A 20,592-nucleotide genomic window follows, 5' to 3' on the forward strand; every position below is an offset into this window, starting at 1 on the left:
ACTTGTCATGATATTATAAATCATGACAATTAACATATTCAAATAAGAAAATAAATCTAAAATTTAAATTACAGGTGGCTGCATCTGCACAAGGATTTGGAGGATGGGGCACTGAGGCCATTGTTTCTCATTGTATTAGATACCTAGGGCTGCCATAACAATGTACCACAAGCAGAGTGGCTTAAAACAACAGAAAAGTATTCTACTGCATATCTGGAGGCCAGAAGTCTGGAATTGAATTGTTGGCAGAGGCAGTGTTCCCTCTGACAGTTCTAGGGCAGAATCCTTCCTTGACCCTTCCAGCATCTGGTAACCCAGGCATTTCTTGGCTTGAAGAGGCATAGCTCCAGTCTTTGCCTGTCTCCACATAGTATTCTCCTCTGTGTGTGTGTTTGTCTCTGAATTTCCGTCTTCTTGTAAGGACACCAATAATACTAGAAATGGGCCCACTCTAATGACCCCATCTTAACTGTGGAGACCCTATTTCCAAATAAGGTCACATTCATGGGTGCCAGTGGTTAAGACTTCTTCATTTTGGGGACAAAATTCAACCCATAATCCTCATTTATAAGCCTTTCAGGACTACTTAATGTTTTTGCAATGAACATAAATTATTTTGATTAAAAGTGAGAAAAACAGTGGCCTAGATTGTTCTTCACTTCTTCCTGAAGAAATGGTGGCATCCCTGAGATCCTAATTGCACCGTCTGAGCAGCAAGTGTTGGGTGGGATTCTCTTGGGTGTCTCCTTCATCCTTGATAGACCATCTACACCTTCACGTTTCCTTCCCCTGGGGTGTTGGCAAACTAAAATGAAAAGATGTACTAATGTGCAGAGCCTCAACAAGGCAGATGCCGGGGGAAGCTGGGGGGTGCCATACTGCATTGCACTCTAGCTTCCAGCAGCTTTCCTCGTGAGCAGCGCCCAGTGTGTGTGTGTGTGTGTGTGTGTGTGTGTGATTTGCTAGGCTGGCATTTGGTGTATTGCTGGGTTTTGTTTTCTCTCCTACAGTGAGTAGATCACTTTTCACCTGGGGCCCCTCAATCTCTCTTTAGGAAAGGATTTTGTTTTCTGCTGGGCTATGATAGGAAAAAAGGCAGAGACATTGTACTCTGTGCGTGTGAGTACACGTTGAGCATTTCCCAGTATCTTGTATCAGGATATATTAAGACAAGGGGTTGCAACTGCAGGTATACTATCTGGCATAATATAAGCCTTGACTTTGGATAGTTTCTTAGGTCAGGGTCCTCCAAGATCAAACCCTGAGACAAGTATTTGAGAACGAGTGGTTTACATGAGAGATGACCCCAGGAAACACCGGCAGCGTCACCAGTGGGCAGTGGAAAAGGTAAAGGCAGCCAATAAAGGCTACATTATCGCGCAGCTCACTGCTGTGGCACCTGGGGCATGATCCACGGAGGAAGTCTGGGAGGCAGTGCAGAATATGTGCCTCAGCGTCTCTCCACCTGAGGGGGGTGGGTGCTGCCCTACTTTATTATGGGTTGAATTGTGTCCCCAGAAAAAAATATGTTGAAGTCCCAACCCCTAATACATGTAAATGTGACCTGAGTTGAAAATAGGGTGGTTGCAGATGTAATCAGTTAAGATGAGGTCCTACTGGAGTAGGATGGGTCCTTAATTCAATATGACTGGTGTCCTGATGAAGAACACCATGTTAAGAGACAGACTCACAGGGAGAGAGCGCCCATGTGCAGACAGAGGTGGCAGTGGGAGCTCTGCTGCCACAAGCCAAGGAAGGCCTGGAAGAAGCAAGGAAGGAAGAAGCAAAGATGAAGCAAGAAACTAAGAAGAAGCAAGGAATGATCCTCCTCTACAGGCTTTGAAGGGAGCATGGCCTTGCTAACACCTTGATTTTGGACTTCTGGCCTCCAAAACTGTAAGAGAATAAATTTCTGTTGTTTTAAGCCATCCAGTTTGTGGTGATTTGTTATGGCAGCCCCAGAAAACTAGTATGCTATGTATTTACCAACCACCCTTGCCTACTATAAGAGCTACCTCCTCCAGCAGCCTTCCCCTCCTCACACCCCCATCACTGCCCTTTACAAACAGGCAGTCATGATCCCATGGCCAGAAAAAAAAAACAACTGCAGGCAGAGAGATAGCAAGAAACCTTCTAGAAGTGTGTGTCCAGGTTTAGAAAAATTCGCCATCAGATTTATAGCACTGATGGGCTCCCCATATGACGAAGCAGCAATGCTCCTGGAAAAGTATGTCACAGAGAGTTCATCTAAAAAGAATCTGGTTAAGTAGCACAGGCAATTCTTGACTTAGCCAAGAGGAGGAGAACCAGGCCTTTCTTGATGGATACAAGTCCTATGTGATTTTAAAGCTTATTTTTGCATCTGCTGAGGCTCAGCACACACCATCCCAAAATACGACTGGAGGAGACCACAATGTGCCACCCAAAAATATACCTCTTTGGCATATTTTGAGCTGGTTATTCAGAGAAACTGCAGACACAGGAATGGCTCTAAAAAGCTGTCCTTTTTACAAGGAAATTTACATCTAGAAAGGAAATCTACATTAGTAAAGTATCTGTATCAGGAAGAAGGCTGCTCAGAGGTGGGGATCTCAGAAGGAAAGCTGGTCAGCAGCCAGAATGCCTTCCCTGCTCAGGAAAGTACACGGTCTCCAGTGAACCTGACAGACGACCAGATGGCCGCTGGCCTCCCTATGCACAAACAATGAAAGTACACTGGAGCCCATTAAGAAGAAGAAAGATGGTAACAAAGATTCAAACGGCATGAAAAAGAATCTTCAGCTTGTTGGCATTAATGGAGGATGTGCAACAACTTCAAGTGATGATTTCAGCACAGATGAAAGCTCTTCTTCTGAGTCAGATGACGAGTGTGATGTCATTGAGTAATATCCTCTTGAAGAATATGAGGATGAAGACACTTGGGGAATGGCCAAAGGGCACCTCGCCATTAACATTGAAGGTTTCAAGTCAGCCAGGGTGGAAGATGAAATGCAGTTTCAAGAATGTGAACCTGAGAAGGTGAAAATCAGCGGGAGGTATAAATTAAGTGAAAAGATGTTGTCTGCTTGCAACTTACTGAAAAATAATATAAATGACCCCAAAGCTGTGACCAGCAAAGATATGAGGTTCTGTCTGAACACCCTCCAGCACAAGTGGTTCTGCGTGTCCAGTCAGAAGTCAGCCATTGCAGCCACCCTGGGACACCACAGGGCTGCTTGTGAGGCTACCTCCCTGGATGCCCTCTACTAGGTCATCAACTTGGCAGACGGCAACAGCAACACAGCCCTCCATTACAGCGTGTCCTACTCCAATTTTGAGATTGTGAAGCTGCTGTTGGACACCCAAATGTGTAACGTGGATCACCTGAACCAGGGGCTATACCTCCATCATGCTGGCGGCCCTCGCAGCTGTGGAAGCAGAGGACATGCAGGTTGGGGAAGAACCCTGGCTGAAAGGTGAGCCTCAAAGCCAGTCAGCTGGGGCAGATGGCCCTCATGCTGGCAGTCAGTTACTGGGCAGATCGGCATGGTGTATGGTCTGCTGGCCTGTGGGGCTGAGGTCAACCTCCAGGACGACAAGGACTCCATGGTCCTCATTGTGCCAGCAAGCACGGGCACATGGAGATCATCAAGCTGCTGCTGGCCCAGCTGGGCTGCAATGTCCACCTGGAGGACAACGATGGCAGCACCATGCTCTCGATTGCCCTGGAAGTGGGGCACAAGGGCATCACTGTTCTCTTGTATGCCCACATCAGCTTTGCAAAAGCCCAGTCTCCGGGCACCCCTAGGCTTGGAATGAAGCCACAGAGGTTCATTTGATTGATTGTATGCAAATAGCCCTCCATTTTCATGCCACTATTAAGCTGCCAACTGTGCCTGTTGGAGTGACAGACACCGAATGTATATGTATTGTGCCTGAGCTCACCAGCAAACAGAAGCATAAAGCCCAGGGCTAAAGGCTGAAGCTTCCACAGTGCAGAGATTGCCAACCTGGGCACGCATGCCTCCTTTCTGGCCATCTTCTCTCTGCGTGGGGTGCACTTTAACCTACTCTGTGTTGCTGGTGAGTCTCTGCTCTGTTATGCACAGCTATAGGGAATTGTGACCTGACCTGACCTGAATGGGCACCTTCTATTCCATCTCTCCACTCCCAGACCACCACCACAGAGAAGTGTCAGGTTCTCACTGGCATCACGTTTTAAAATTTTTCCACAAATATTTATGTTTACCATATGTGGCACCATTAGAAAGCTCTTCCAAAATTCTATCCCAGCACAGTTTTGTTGATTTTTCTTTTTTTTATTTTAAAGTAAGAAAGTTGATCATCAGTAACTTCATCGTGGGCTAGATAGAACTCTCAAAAAGTATGAAACTTACAAAAGAAAATATTTTCATTTGGTTTTATCTAGGTAGATGTAAATATGACTTTTTAAAAAAAGAGTATATGAAATTGGCACAGTATTTTCAACTTTTGTATTTCATACTAATTAAAGACATGAAGAACTACATGTAACATTATCATATTTTTGTTAATAATTGCACAATTCTGTATCTAACGATAAAGGTGGAATTGTGTTGGAGGAATTGGCTATGTATTTGCCTCTAGAGAAATATAGCGTAGTTCTCTGTGTTTATGGATTCCTTTATACTGTGTTACATTTACTTTGGTCCTACATGTATTTAAATGTTTGAAGTGCCTTAGACTTTTGCCATATTTTCAAAATAAAATTTCATTAAGCTCTAAAAAAAAAAAAAAAAAGAAGAAGGCTGCTGGATCACTTTGATTACCTGAGAGATTTTATCTGCATAACAACACAACCTTTATTTATCATACAATTCCTCCTGCTACCTTCCCATAACTGTGTCCCCCAGGAACCCCAAGCCCCCTATTCTCTTCTGTAGCTCAGGATGCCATAAAAACTTCAATCGTCTGGCCCTTCTGAGTCTTATATTTTGTGGGACTCCTGGGCCTATGCATGTAATTAAAATGTTTTTTTCTCCTGTTCATCTGCCTACTGTCAGTTTATTTCATAGACTTAATTATCCAACCTTCAGAGAGTAAAGAGAAGGTCTTATTCTCCTCTGCACCACCTTCCAGAGAATAACTCTTTACCAAAACTGTCAAACCAGTAGAAATCAACCAAGTAGAAGCCACCAAGGGTGAGGAATTAAATGACAGGTAAAAAAAAAGGGAGAAAGGGAATTGTCCAACCGTATTGCCCTAAGAAGCTGCAGGAATGATTACAGCAGCAGCTAACATTTCCTGCGCCACTGATATATACCAGGCACTGCTCTGTTTTGTATCAACTCTATCATCCTTGTAACAACTCAATGAGACAAATATCTTATTTTATTGATGATCTTAAGGTTCAGAGAGGAAAAGTAACTTGCCCAAAGTCAGAGCTACTTAGTAACAGAGTCCGCAGAGTAAGAGCTCTATCTTTTCTTTTCTTTTCGAGACAGGACCTTACTCTGTCGCCTAGGCTGGAGTGCAGTGGCACGATCTCAGCTCACTGCAGCCTCAACTTCCAGGGCTCAAGTGATCCTCCTGCCTCGGCCTCCTGAGTAGGGAGGGACTATAGGCGCACAACACCACGCCTGGCTAATTTTTAAATTTTTTGTAGAGACGGGGTTTCGCCATGTTGCCCAGGCTGGTCTCGAACTCCCGAGCTCAAGCAAACCACCTGCCTTGGCCTCCCAAAGTGCTCAGATTACAAGTGTGAGCCACCATGCCTAGCCTCTATCTTTTTTTTTTCTGAGAGTCTCGCCCTGTCACCCAGGCTGGAGTGCAATGCCTGATCTGCGCTCACTGCAACCCAAGTAGCTGGGATTACAGGTGCCCGCCACCATGCCCAGCTTTTTTTTTTTTTTTTTTTTGGTATCTTTATTAGAGATGGGGTTTCACCATGTTGGCCAGGCTGGTCTCAAACTCCTGACCTCGTGATCTGCCTGCCTCGGGCTCCCAAAGTGCTAGGATTACAAGTGTAGGCCACCACACCTGGCTGCCTCTATCTTCTTGAGTAGAAATCCGACAAGATCTGAGGGGCCAGGGATCTGTCTGGACAGGCCAGATGTTTTCACTCCCACCCTGGAATTCTTCCCGTTACCCAAGCTTTCTTCTCAGCCCTGAAAAATGAACTTTGGCTGGCTACTTCTAGAGCTCTTTAGATAAAGGAATTTTTAAAGTAATATCTTATGATTATTTTTGAAACAGGTTCTTCAAGCCCCTGTAATCTCTCTCAGCATGGGGAGTAGATGTCTTTTTCTAATCTATTTCTCTTTATATCCTGCAAATTACTTCAAAAGGTTTGCTTTTTTATTCTATTATGCATCCAAAACCCAACAAATCCTAGGGTCATCTTTTGCAATTTACTTCAAAGAATAGATTTGAAAAGTCACACGCCTCTCTCTTTGCCCAAAAGCAGCTGAGAACAATGAAGCTTTTGGTCTCAGGTGAATCTTTTATTATTTCCAACTGAGACAAACATTTTTCCAAAGACAGTAGCACAGTCATTGCCACAAGCATGTTAATATGTCTATTTTGCAGAAAAGAATATGCTACAAGTCATGCAATTCACATTTTCAATAGCATTCTGACAGAAATTAAAGACATTTCCAATTGTGTCAAACATTTAATGAGTAGTAAGTTCTACTTTCTGCTCTTGGGTAGATAAATGGCATCTTTCAGTGAAGTGGTGAAAAACAGATCATGTGATGGCTGCTTCTTAACAGTGCCCACCGCTCCAATGACAGTCAGCCCCTTTGGCTGAATTTCTCAGCTATCTTCTGTAGTTCCAAATCCATTGCAGCCAAGTTTTCGAGTTCTTTTTTCTGGAAAATACAGAAAAGTGGAGGCATGAGGTCCCGAACCAATTTCTTTTGCTGCAGTTTGATGCAGTATGAGCGGAAAGGGGAATTTTAGGCATGTTAGAAGCTGCATTAGTCAACCTACGTCAGTAACTCTCAAAGTGTGGTCCCCTGACCAATGGCATCAGCCAGGAACTTGTCAGAAATGCAGATATTGGGGTCTCACTTGGGATCTACTAAATGAGGAACTCTGGGGGCTAGGAATCCCTCATGATCCTGATGTACATTCAACTTTGAGAAGCACCAACCTACATAATCAATATTAGGAAAAAAACATTGTTTGGGTAGGTTCAGCTCCAATAGTGTTCTCTCCCAGATACAAATTTCTGACGGCAGTAGGGCGTGAAATAATAAAGACAGCAAACTAAATAGTCAAGCAAGTAAACTTCTCTATCACCTATTCTCCCTACCTCAGGGAGAGAGTGATGAACAATCAGATGACCAAGGGGAAGATACCAGAACAGTCGTCGTCAACCTTGGCTGAACACTGCAACCATCTGGAAGCTTTAAAATATTCTGATGATCAGGCAGCACCCTAGGCACTAAGTAGACAGAATCTCTAACACAGTAATTTTTCACGCTCTGCAGGTGACACCAGTGTGCAGACAAGGTTGAGAAGCAATGCAACCGAGTGAGGTGGACAACGATGTGGATGATGGCTAGAGGTAGGTGGAAACCAACCCCCAAGGTGGCCTCCACTCCGTTACTAGGGCACCATTTTCATAGTGATTAATTCCCACCAATTTCTCCCCGTTAATATCGGATAGTCTTGAACATAATGTGCTAACATTGACCAGAGTAAGTACTTTTAAACAGAAGCCCCAAACCATACCTCGTCCTCTGTCAGGACTGTCTGGTCAGCCCTGTCCTTTTCATTTTCTGCCTCCTGGCGGGTGCTCACCGGCTCCTCAGAATCATAGAAGTCTGGAAACTCATCTGACTTCTTCCTGTAGTGAAGGAGCTGGTCCAGTTGGGCCACCCTGTCATACTGCCTTTTCAGGTCCAGCTTGGTGACCCTGTCGACGTTTCTCTTCTCATACCCCCAGTTCACATCCTCAGAGAAGGGCTTTTTCTCCCACCAGTCATAGTTGTATTCTGGGAAGAAATTCTTCTCATTCAAGGTCAGCTCATTTTCCTCTTCACCCTCGAGAAAATTGTCATCCATGTTGTCTCTTCTTTCAAAATGGCTGCTCTTCCACTGGAGAGGGTCATAGTATGGGTTGAACAGTTCCCCTAATCTCTTCCTCTTTTCATCTGTGTGATGGGAGCCATATTGTTTATCTTGAAACCTAGCTTCCTCCCTGTTTTCTTTAGTGTCCTGCAGGTCTCCCTGCTGCTGCCACTTCCCTTGGGCTCCTTCCTCACCATAGTTGAGATAATTTCTGTCCAGCTCTTTCCACGCACCTTGTGGATGCCTCCTTGCCTTGTCCATCTGGTTTTCTTGGACACGGTGGTGTCCTTCACCCAAGAACCTTTTCTCTTCTCTGGCGTCAGACATGAAATAGGCACGTGGATCCCCTCCCCTGCCTCTGTGATGGCGTCCCTTTCCCGGCTCAAGGCCCCTCTCTTCCTCACTTTCTTCATCATATCCATGTGCCAACTTATCAAGCTCTAAGCTGGGGTAGTTTCTCTTGTCCTCTTCATCCCAACTCTCCTCACTCTGAGGTCTTGGAGCCCTGTATTCCTCACTTCCTCTGCCCCTATAGCGCTCCCCCTCCAGGTCCTCAGGGGCCTGGATGCCTGGATAACCCTTTATTTCTTCTCCATATTCGGGTTCTTCCTCTGAAGCCCTGTAGTGGGTTGAATGGTGGTCCCTCTTTTCCCCTAAACTGGCCATGCCGACATTTGACTCCTCAGATTCCTCCTGGGGGTGTCCCTTTTCCTCAGAGGGAAGACTCCCTCCTTGAGAGGACCCGTCGGGCCTGCTCCTCCCGTGGTGGTGTCTGGGCCTCATGCGTCGTTTGTCCACCTCAGAGGTGGCATCTTCCTCACCTTCCTCAGATTCTTCCTGGCTTCGGGGTTGGCCTTTAGACTCCTGGGGGTGATTCTCGCGGCTCCCTGCCTCCTCTGCACTCTCCTGGCTACTCTTCTCCCGGCTATGCGTCTTCTCCTGCGAGTGCCCGGCAGCATGTGTTTCAGATCTGGCCACTAACTCCTCTTTTTTTATAGCTGAAGCCTGGTTTCTTTCATTGAGAAAAGCGTTTTGCGTCTCTCCTGGCTCTGCAAGGTGTTTCTCTTCACTGCCATCTTCCCCTCGCTCCCCTTTTTGATAGTTCTCTCCCTCCTCCTCCTCCTCTCTCTCGCTCTTCTCAGAATGGCGTGTCTTCGCTTCTTCGGAGACTTGGCTGTCGGAGGGATAAAGGCTCAGCTGGGGCTCATCTGCTCGCTCTCGGCTGTGCCCGCCTCCCTCTGCCCATTTCTCTGTGTCTGCCTTTGTTGGGCCTTGGACGTCCTCCTCCCCTGGGCCTCCTGCCCCCTCCCTGCTGGAGGACCCGTGGGCTTCCGAGGCATCAGCTGGGTCTCTTAACAATCTTACTTCAAACTTTGTGTTTTCATTTTCAGTTGCCTCTTTGTCTTTGACATCTTTTCTACCTATAATGAAAACGAAGAGTAGGTATAACTTCAGAACTGCTTGTGGCTCGACAAGCACAGCCTCAGTAATCACTACAAATCCTGACGACACTGAAAATTGCTTGGATAATTATTTAAGTTAATGAAGAATATACTCAGATTCCTTTTGAAAGTAAATGCTATGAAAGCTCCTTGACTGTGTTTAAATCTAGTAACAAACTGTCTATATTTTTATGTCTTCATAATACCCAGCCAGCTTCTCTCATTGGTACTACCAATGATCAAACTGAAATCGAGATCTAGATTTATGAAATATTAGAATTTAGAAGCAGAAATCATCTTAGAATTCATCTAATCCAGTCCAACCTCTTCTTTTTGCAGACATTGAGACTCAGCACGGTATATCCAAGACCATTCTTTCCATATTTTCTTCAAGTAGGAGTTAAAAAGTTAGCATATGTGAACGGCTCTAACAATAATCCAGCTAGATAGTTAACTAGCCAAAATCAGAAATATCAAGATTCAAAGGACGATTTAAACATTTGAAATTATTAGTTTATATCAGACTTTTATTATCCAATCAACTGTAGACTCAACCTAGCAGTATGTGATCTATAACTTAGTAGCTGGTGATAAGGGTGTACGTTTCTTGCCTGAGAAAACTGCACATCAGTGGAAAGGGCCATTTCTTTTTTCACTCAGGCTCCATCCACCCAACATGTTCTCTGATGTTGGGGACAAACTTCAGCATAGTGAGTTATCTTTGTGTTTCCTGAGTCAGAGTACATGGTATAACTGGTATTTTAATTGAATGCTGTTCTCGTCCATCTTTTCCAAATATCAATAGCTCCTTTACTAAGTCCTCCTTAACTCAAGGGCACCCCATGAAAGGAGACAGGCAGTTAGCACTGTCTCAGTTGTTAGCTGGGAGGGCTTGGATTTCAACCTGTGTCACAGAGTTCAGATAAATGCCTGAAGCCAAGGCCACTGACAGCTCCGGGTCTACACTGCAGGCACCATAAGCCTAAGTGCTGTCGAGCACTTGAAATGTGGCTGGTCTGATCTGAGACATGCTATATATGTAAGATACACATCAGACTTCTGAGAATAAAGACTAATGTGAAATAATCTCAACAATTTTTATATCATTATATGTTGAAATAATATTTTGGATGTATTGGATAATATATATTTCAAATACATCAGATATATAAAATTATATGTCAGAAAAAAATTGGATAAAAATAAAATATATTATTGAAATTAATTTCCACCTGTCTCTTTTTACTTTTTAAACATGGTTACTATAAAATTTGAAATTACATTTGTGGCTCACATCATATTTCTATTGGGTGGCACTGATAAGTTATTTTGAAATGATATTTGCAAAATGGAAAAAAATTATTTATTTTGTAAAAATGTCCAAGAAATAGTGGACTCTCTGTACCTCTCTGTTTAAAGCCCAGTCTGGCATGATAATAATATTCTCATGTTTATGAGGCAATGAAAATGTCCCTGGCCTTTTCCAGATATCTGAGGGAAGGTCCATCTGTCACCAGTCTCTTTGCCTCTTAAAAGCCAGTGGTGGTGTGTATGGCATTGGGGCATGGCTAGCCAGATGGGCACAGGGAAGCATGGTGGCTCTGGGCAGTGCTATTGACTAAATGTTTGTGTGATTCCAAAATGTTGAAGCTCTAATCCTCAACGTGATAGCATGTGGAGGTGGGGGACTCTGAGAGGTAATTGGGTCATCAAGGTAATTAGTGCCCTAAGAAAGGAGATATGAGAAAGAGATGATTTCTGTCTCCACCAGATGAGGATACAGTGACAGAAGGCAGCCATCTACAAGCCAGGAAGTGGGCCCTCATCAGACACTCTGATCTTGGACTTCCAACCGCTGTAACTGTGAAAAATAGTTAGTTGTTTAAGCCATCCAGTCTATGGTATTTGATACAGCAGCCCGAGCTGACTAAGACAGATACTGATATCATTCTGAGAGTTGGTTGAAACAGAGCTGATCAGACAAGATCTCAGCCTCCAGGGGCCGAGTCACTGTGATCCCATTCCTATTGCCCACTGGTTTGTGAGTCTTAAGTGTCAGGAACAGAAGTATTTTTATTTTTTTCCCAATTAAATATGTACTGCCTGAGCAGCATGTGCCTGAGGCTTAGCTCTTCCTACTAAATTTAGCTTTAAGCCCCCGCAGGTGGGCCTGGAAGAGGGCTGTGATTAGCAGCACACACTCACTGTCAATCTGTAAAATCAAGGAGTGAAGCTCACGCTTACTTTCAAGCGAAAACAGGGAAATGCATCTGTCATGCTGTAAGGATGACCAGATCAACCCTAGTCAAAGAGATTCCTGTACCTGTCAAATTAGACTACGTCTTCCCTGAGGTCTCTTAAATCCATAAAACAATGATTCTGTCCTACTCCCCAAATACTCATTTGCTCAGTGAGTATATGCTGACTCCGAGACATGCAAGTAGGAGTGGGAGTGGAGATGGGCGTGGGGTGGAACAGAGGCTGTATAAAGGCATTCATCCAACCAGTTGGGCAAAAGCTCCACCAGTCTTCTGATCATTTTAGGGCATGCCAACGAGAGAGAGAGAACTAGAATAGAACAAAAGTTGCAAACTGGCGCCTCAGAGGTAAATTCTGTTTGACCTAAACAGCAGTTTTAGTACATTTGAATTCAGAGGCGATACGAAAATACCAGGAGATGTCTTTTAAAAATCAAAATTTTAACTTCTTTTGAAAAATCCCAAGATTTGACAGCATAGTCTGTATTTCTCCATAACGGGATTAGAGCTGAGAATTATCCGCTACCTCCCAGAAAAGGCATGTGCCCTCCAGTCTGTGAGTCCCTTCCTGCCCTGCCTTACTCCTTTGTGTTATTTCTCTGTCTAGCCCTGGCTGGTGTTTAAGGCTCAACCACAGAAGAGCTCTTAAACCTTCGCCATCTCAGCATTCTGTCACTCTCTGGGTATAACATCTCCAGGATCCTTAGATACATTTGATTTTTCCCAGTTTCCCTACGTCTCTCTCAACAGACATCAAAAGACCTCAGGGCATAATCAGGGCTAGAGCAGAGGCTATTGTTACTATGCCATAAACTAAGGACTGAGATCTTGGCAGGCAGGCATAGGCAACTTTTCCTAAGCAATTGTGGTTCTTTGGTGAGCTGATGGGACAGACCCCTCACTTTTGCACTGGTCTAGTAAACAAAGGAAGGGAAAGGGAGATACCAGGATGGGTTTGCCAAAAGGAGCAGCCTTTACTCTCTGCCTAGTGACCCACTCTGCTCTTACTCACTTCTTGTAACTGCTGGAAAAAAGTTGGAAAGAAACTCAGAGGTATGTGGGCTGGAAATGGTAGGAAAGCTTCCATCCACTGTTTCTAGGGTCCCTAAAGGCTCAGGCCCCCACAACCTCCACCTCCTGGGCTCAAGCGATTCTCCTGCCTCAGCCTCCCGAGTAGCTGGGACTACATGCGTGTGTCACCACACCCGGCTAATTTTTTGTATTTTTAGTAGAGATGGGGTTTCACTGTGTTAGACAGGATGGTCTTGATCTCCTGACCTTGTGATCTCCCTCCCAAAGTGCTGGGATTACAGGTGTGAGCCACTGCGCCTGGCCTCAGGTTACTCTTTTGGCCAATCACTATTTGCTTTTTACCATTTCATGCCTGAGGGCTCATGTATAGCTATAGCAAGAAAGTCTTGTCTGGCAGCAAGAGGTGTTTTTGTGGTTTTTTTTTTTTTTTTTTTTTAACGGAGCCTCACTCTGCCACCCAGGCTGCACCCAGGCTGGAGTGCAATGCCGCGATCTCAGTTCACTGCAACCTCTGCTTCCCAGGTTCTAGCGATTCTCCTGCCTCAGCCTCCCGAGTAGCTGGGATTACAGGCGCCTGCCACCACACCTGGCTAGTTGTTGTATTTTTAGTAGAGATGGGGTTTCACCATGTTGGCCAGGCTGGTGGCAATGAGAGATTTTTTTTTTTTTTTTAGATGGAGTCTTACTCTTGTTGCCCAGGCTGGAGTGCAATGGTGCGATCTTGGCTCACTGCAATCTCTGCCTCCCAAGTTCAAGCGATTCTCCTGTCTCAGCCTCCTGAGTAGTGGGATTACAGGCGCCTGCCACCATGCCTGGCTAATTTTTTATTTTTATTTTTTTTATTTTTTATTTTTAGTAGAGACAGGGCTTCGCCATGTTGGCCAGGCTGGTCTCAAACTCCTAACCTCAGGTGATCCACCTGCCTCGGCCTCCCAAAGTGCTGGGATTACAGGCGTGAGCCACCACGCCCACCTGAAAGATTTTTAAAGGTGAAAAAATAAGATAAAATCTACTGTTCCCACCCTGACTTAAAGTTTAAAAGCAGAGGGCAGTGTTGAAGAGGGCAGTGTTTTCTGGATTTGTTTGAATCAGTTTGGCTTCATGCATAACAGAGACTGCAGTCTTGTAAAATTGACCTCATAATGTCAATTTCCAATGGGTACTGCTTATATTACTGTTCAAATTTTATTTTCAGCAGAAATGGTTTCACATTGAGAACACTTCACAGGCTGGACTCAGAAAGCCATTAGTCTGCCTCACTGGAATGCACTGCCTCTACCTGAAACCCTTCCAGTTCTCAGGCCTGGAACTCCTGGTACCATTTGGTGGTACCTTCTATTCTAGTAAGCTGTGCATTAAAATATCTTAGCTAATTTGTTGTGTAAATAGGCCAGAATTTTAAGTCACCTTTCTAAGTTTCTTGCTGCTCAGCTTCCTGATTCTCACTGTCAGAAGAGCAAAAGGCAAAGAAAAGAATGATTTTTAAATCTCCCTCTGTCATCTTCCAACACTTCCATAACCCCCCTCCTCATCTAATCACAAACCAGCATTTCCCAAACCCCCTCCACTCAAATGAAGTCCTGTTCTAAAAATCCAAAGTATGGAACTAAGGAATTTAAGAACAGATAGACATCTGAAAGACTATCACTAAGTTCAACTCCTTCATTTTACTTTGAGGAAAAGAGAGGCAAAGGGTCTTTCCTATAGTCACACAGCTGCGAAGTGGTAAAGCAGGAACTAGGAGTCATATCTTCTGTCTCCCAGATACTGGGCTAGTCAATCAATACTCTTCCTAGTGCATTATGCCCCCAGGTCATTTGTAGATAAAGTAGAAGGTGATATGGAGGGAGTAGGATCAAGGATCACTGCAGCGACAAAGATCTGCCTGCAGTGTGGGACACTTACTCATCTTCAGGACTTGGCGGCACTCAGGGGTGATGGGTGGAGCGCTGGACTTTGACAAGGCATTTGAGAGGACCTCAATGATGCAGCGAGTCACCTGGGGGAAAACCCAAAAGCAGGTTGGAGAAGCTGGTGTCACTGGATGACAGACTACTCAACCCAGAGCTGCTGTCAAGGAAGACTTGACTACGCGACCTGCGCTGACGCAGTATTCTTAGGGCGGAGATACAGATTTACAGGAACAGAATGAAATCTTCCAAACTTCTACACAGAACAATGCAAGAAGGCACTGAGCTGGGATTATCTGGAGAAGGGGAATAAACATCCGTTTCTGAACCAATGGCACAGCTATCCTCAGGGGTGCTAAACCATCCTGACAGGAGATAGGAGCTCAGTGCAGGGGGGGCATCCCTTGCTCACATTCTGTCAGCTGTGAAAACCTGGCTTTGTAAGATCATGTCGTGCATGTGTTTGGTTTGGTATAATAGGAACTGGGAGAATCTAGAGTCTAGATACAAGTCTAGATTCTAAGACTGACATTGCAACTTACCATTTCTTCATTGTGGTTCCTGTTATCCACTGGCATGGAATTGACAGCTTTGAAGGAGAAAAGGAATGGAAAATGACTTGAGTTGGTTTTTGAAAGCTGTGTGACCCCAAACTGACAAAATCACCCCACATTAGTTGTTGTTTTTCCCCTGGCAATGTCTTAAATATATTTGGAAACAAATGCTATTTTAGATCCGGTATAAATCAAATCTAGACCACAGACAAGGAGGGGACTTCTGGGGAACCAGAAATGTCCCGTTTTTTAATCTCACTGCTGGTTACATAGGTGTGCTTATTAAGCTGTATACTCATGATCTGTTCAATTTTCTATATATTTTATTTCAATTAAAAGTTTAAGCTAGGGCTGGGTGCAGTGGCTCACACCTGTAATCCCAGCACTTTGGGAGGCCAAGGCCAGTGGATCACGAGGTCAGGAGATCGAGACCATCCTGGCTAACACGGCGAAACCCCGCCTCTACTAAAACTACAAAAAATTAGCCAGGCGTGGTGCCATGCACCAGCTACTCAGGAGGCTGAGGCAGGAGAATTGCTTGAACCCAGGAGGCAGAGGTTGCAGTGAGCCAAGATCGTGCCACTGTACTCCAGCCTGGGTGACAGGGCCAGACTCCGTCTCAAAAATAAAAAAAAAAGTTTAAACCAAACTAAGTCTAATAAAACAAGAATGCCCTCCTTGATCCTTCTCTGCCTACCCCAAATAGGTAAAGATCTGTGGCTCTCTCTCCCTATCTCTGTTTCCAAAAGTATATCCTCCCAAAACTTACTTCCTTGATAAAAACATGGTTATGGATGTCTTCCATAATTAATTACCTCATTTTTTACCCACAAGGCCTTTGCCTGAACAAGCTTGTTTACGCATCTGTATCAACATTGTGTTTCTCTTTCTCCACACTGTTTGCAACCATGGAAAGAACACGGCAGATATCTAACCCTCCTAGTACAGCATCAAGTCCATAATATTATATGCAAATTGGTGTTTAACCATTGGCTTATAAGAATATTTTAAAAGAAAAATTTTAATTTATTTCAATAAAATTTCATGGGATTCTGCCTATCTTAAAACAGTGTTTGAAGTTGCTTTGTCTTCTCAGAAAATGCTTCAGGTAATTTTAATTTTTCAGTGCCATTTTTTTCTCTCTCAAAGCTGCTTTGATTTTTTTTTCACTTTGACTTTGTTCTAAGCCCTTTCCATTAGAACAGCCCAAAGCATTTACATATAATCCATCTCTACAGTTCTCTTGGCATTCCCTGTAGCAGGCAACGGAACAGGAGAAGCTAGTGCAGAAAATTATTCTAAGTCCCTGAGAAGAGAGTAGAGCTAGCTGGGGCAAGTTCTCAGACATCAGACATGAAAGCCATTCAAATGCAGCAACCCAACCTTTCCTTGCAAAATGCTTTGCTCTAAGCCTCTTTAAACATTCCCCACCCCCCTATCAATTACATATCATGGGGCTCAACCTGGAAATAAAACACCTATTCATTTACTTACTTTACTAAATTTTTCTTTTCAAAGCATGATCTGGGCTCACTTCAATTGTTTCAAGAAGCCCAAAGTTATGCAGCCTATTAGAATCATTAAAAAATATTCAAGAAGTAGCTAACAAGCTATGAAGACCCCAAGTTCTACCTGAAATGCTTATCAGGCAAGATCCAGTTGGCCCACTTTTGGTACCCAAGGTCCAATATACTCAACTGTTCTTTCATCCTCCAAATGGCTATTTGAGAACACACCCATTTCAGCACTTTCTCTTTCCACCGGAAATCTGTAATACCCTCTGCAAATAAATGACTGTGAGAGAATAACTCCCCTAATAAATCAGATGGCTTTTAAAAAATCCAGCTTTACTAAGCCTTCTTGATAATGCAGTTTCTTGCTAATACTTTCCCTTTTTTTACAAATGTAAAATAGATGTTTTTATTAACTACTAGTATTGCCAAAGTATTAATAGTTACCAGATTTGGGGGCAGAGAAAGATTTTTCTTTTATTACTCTAGACAACTTGTAGCTTAAGTTTGTATTTATGAAACCATCGTTTCTCTCACTGAGGCTCTTCAGATCTTTTTGATGGAAAAAAAAACAAACTAGGGTCTGCTTTTGAACATACATTATACATCTCGGTGAGACATCTAGGTGCTTCTGTATTTTTCCAGTAAAATTTGTGACAACAAGGTAATAGCCAAAGGCATGTTGTCATCCTTAAAGTAGTCCAACTTACTTTTGTATACAGTAAGATTCAGGTGGCACAACAGAAAACCTAATGCTGTCTGTCTGTAGGGATATAAGAAAAAAAAGAAAACCTAATGCTCGTGTTAAAAGTAAAGCAATCAAATGGTAGAAAAATTATCAAATAATGTGGTAAATCTGAGAGTAACTTCTGATGTATTAATATCTAATACTATTAAGGTTTGATACCAGATTGAAAATATAGCTGTAAAATAAGTTAAACAAGCTCTTCTGAATTTAGAAACCATTTTCCCGGCCGGGTGCAGTGGCTTACGCCTGTAATCCCAACACTTTGGGAGTCCGAGGCTGGTGGATTACCTGAGGTCAGGAGTTCGAGACCAGCCTGGCCAACATAGTGAAACCCCATCTCTACTAAATATACAAAAAAATTAGCTGGGCGTGGTGACACACACCTGTAATCCCAGCTACTCGGGAGGCTGAGGCAGGAGAATTGCTTGAGCCCGGGAGATGGAGGTTGCAGTGAGCTGAGATTGCACCACTGCACTCCAGCCTGGCCAACAGAGCAAGACTCTTGTCTCAAAAAAAAAAAAAAAAAAAGATAAAGAAACCGTTTTACCTAGAATAATATGGATATCATTTTACTACTTCCCTTATATTAATTTTTAGAGTGCACAATAGCTTCCACAGAAGATTGGGCATATCTTTCAGAAGTTCTTAAGGATAAGTGAATGAGCTAGATGGTTTCTTGAGGCTTCCCCCAGCCCTGTAATTTTGCAAATTAACAGCTCTACTCGAAGGCCAACATGTCTCATTGCCAGAGGCTGTGGGGAGGTGGGAATGGAGAGGTGCTTGCTAATGGGTTTGTGGTATCTTTCTGGGGTGATGAAAATGTTCTGAAATTTGATAGTGGTAATAGTTGCACAATCTGCGAATATACCAAAAACCACTGAATTATATACTTTAAAAGGGTGGATTACATGATACACAAATTATAGCTCAATTTTTAAAAAGATTATGTCATTTTAGCTGCTATTAAAATATAAACTTTTATTTAAAATATTCTGTTACATAAGAGATCTGTAAGTATTGTACCACAATAGTTAAATCATTCCCACAAATGTCACTGTTTTTGTGGTCTACAGCCTCCTAAGCAAAGTAATTCTTTTCTGAAAGTATTTTGACCAGAAATAATTATAAATATTCATTTGATTTTCTTTAATGAAATTGAGAACATTTATTGGCAATTTGTGAGAATGACAAGAATTTTAGCAAATTCTGAATGTATATAGCTTACAATAAAATTAATTACGACTGGCTTTTATTTTGTTTCTACCTTTTGGATCTAGTAATTGCTGCCAATAAAAGCTTCATATTCACGGATGGCAGTATCTCAATTCTAGGTAGGGGTCTCAATCTCAGATATGAACGATTTTCTAAATCATTAAAACAGCTGAAGAAAACCTGTAGTTTAATTTGGTGCTAGTATACTTACTTCTCAATAGTCTCAATATCTCAATACCCATAGGTGACTCGACTTCAACACACACACACACACACACACACACACACACGCACACACACACATTCAGATCTTCAGAGATCATTTGTTTGAGATTCAGGGTAGTTTGAAAGATTAATCCTACAATCTTCCCTACAAAAAGGGAAACAGTCAAATATCTACTACTTAAAATTCAATCCTCTTAAATTGGCTCAAACTTTTTTTTTTTTTTTACTACTCCAAAGGTACTTTTGTGGTTATTTTGTACTCTAATATTTTCCTGGAGTACAGAAGTCAAAATACTGCGGTTTCCATTCATAACTAAAAAATGAGGGGCACATGTTCTCAGGACTGCTGAGGCTTTCACAAGTTAAAAAAAAACATAATTCCTTTGAGTGTGAAATTAGAAATTACCTGTCCCTAGAGATGGAAATACAAAATAGAGGAACATATTATATTAAACTTGTACATACATGAGCACACATACACACACATTATATATGGACATGTTAAGAAAAGGGATATATCTTATATATATGTGGGACTCACTTTTATCTCATCATACTTACATGACAGTAACAATAATAAGGGAAATTACGCAGGCACTAAATAGCATCATACATGTATTCCTGCCTCTCTGTAGTCGCCTGGCTTTAAAAAGCCAAACAGATACAGAATCAGACAACAGAATCTCTCTAGACGGGCAGAGAGAGTGTGACATCTTAGAAGCGAGTACAAAATGTGGGGTTTCCTTGGAGGTATGGCACGTTTTCTTCCTTCCTATCTAGAGGAAAACTCAGATACGGAAAGACTGAGGCTCCCCTGGCTGGGCTAGGAAGCCCTCTAGCTTTTTCCAAGTCAAACGGGTGGGAGGAGCTGAAGGAAAACACCCAGGGAGGAGAAGGAACGAGGCAAGAGATAAACCTTCCCCTCAACCCTCCCTCTCTCCCGGGATCCGCCAGCCTGGCTGCGGGAGCGGCGGGGAAGAGCGAGGCCGGCGCTGTCCGCGGTGCTGACCGGCCCGCCGCGCCCACTCACCCGCCAGCCCCACGGCTCCCAGGAGGCTGAGAAGCAGCGCCGGCTGCATGGCCCCGCTCGCCGGCCCCTGTGCGCGGAGGAAGATGGCGGCCGGACCGCAGAAGCGAGACGCAGGAGGAAGGCGCGATGCAGCGGCCCCGGGAAGCCAGCGTGCCTCCTGGTCCCCGCGGTGTGGCGCGGCTGGCGCAGGCCCGGCTCTTTTAAAGGGCAGGCGGGGGCCGCAGGGCCGGGAGGGGCGGGCAGCCGGGAGCGGGCGCCCCCTGGCTCAGCCCTGACGTCACGAAGCAGCACCCCCAGGCGGCGACGCAGATGGGCGGAAATTGACGCCAGTCCGGTCGGCCGGTGTGTGCAGGGTCTGGAGCGGGGGCGGGGGAGAGGCGGGCCGAAGGATGGACGGGCGAGGGGAGTAGTGCAGATCTGAGACGGTGGGGGAGGCGGGAGGTCCCGCTTCGAGTGCCTCAGCCTGCTCCGCATCTCCCCCCACACACTATCAAATCTAAAACCGTGTGTTTGAGACTATATGCATGTGTGTGGTTGTGCTGAGATGTGTGCATGACGAGGTCTGTTTGTGTCTCCCCAACCTAGCTGAGGAAAAGACTCCTGCTAACGAGAGAGAACTAAATGGTTGGTCAG

At 44.0% G+C, this 20,592-nt stretch overlaps 2 protein-coding genes and 1 pseudogene across 2 annotated transcripts in view; 2 read left to right on the forward strand and 1 right to left on the reverse strand.

The window, feature by feature from the left end:
* Positions 1–5,004, forward strand: part of LOC116460993 (KN motif and ankyrin repeat domain-containing protein 1-like) — a 7,565-nt pseudogene extending 2,561 nt beyond the window's left edge.
* The window catches only part of TRMT6 (tRNA methyltransferase 6 non-catalytic subunit), a 26,641-nt gene extending 18,890 nt beyond the window's left edge, over positions 1–7,751 (forward strand). Inside the window, exon 12 of the mRNA XM_058432926.1 lies at positions 7,455–7,751. The gene's annotated coding sequence lies outside the window, so the exon portion shown is untranslated. The remainder of the gene's footprint in view (positions 1–7,454) is intronic.
* Positions 6,441–20,223, reverse strand: CHGB (chromogranin B). Its single transcript, XM_032141918.2, has 5 exons — positions 19,960–20,223; positions 15,222–15,268; positions 14,675–14,768; positions 7,699–9,458; positions 6,441–6,830 (listed from the first exon to the last, which is right to left on the reverse strand). The coding sequence occupies exons 1-5, from the start codon at positions 20,006–20,008 to the stop codon at positions 6,753–6,755; spliced, it is 2,028 nt and encodes a 675-aa protein (XP_031997809.1). The 5' UTR covers positions 20,009–20,223; the 3' UTR covers positions 6,441–6,752.
* Between the last annotated feature and the right edge of the window lie 369 nt (positions 20,224–20,592).

This window comes from Hylobates moloch, unplaced genomic scaffold (genome assembly GCF_009828535.3).
Source record: "Hylobates moloch isolate HMO894 unplaced genomic scaffold, HMol_V3 SCAFFOLD_21, whole genome shotgun sequence".
NCBI lineage: Eukaryota > Metazoa > Chordata > Mammalia > Primates > Hylobatidae > Hylobates > Hylobates moloch.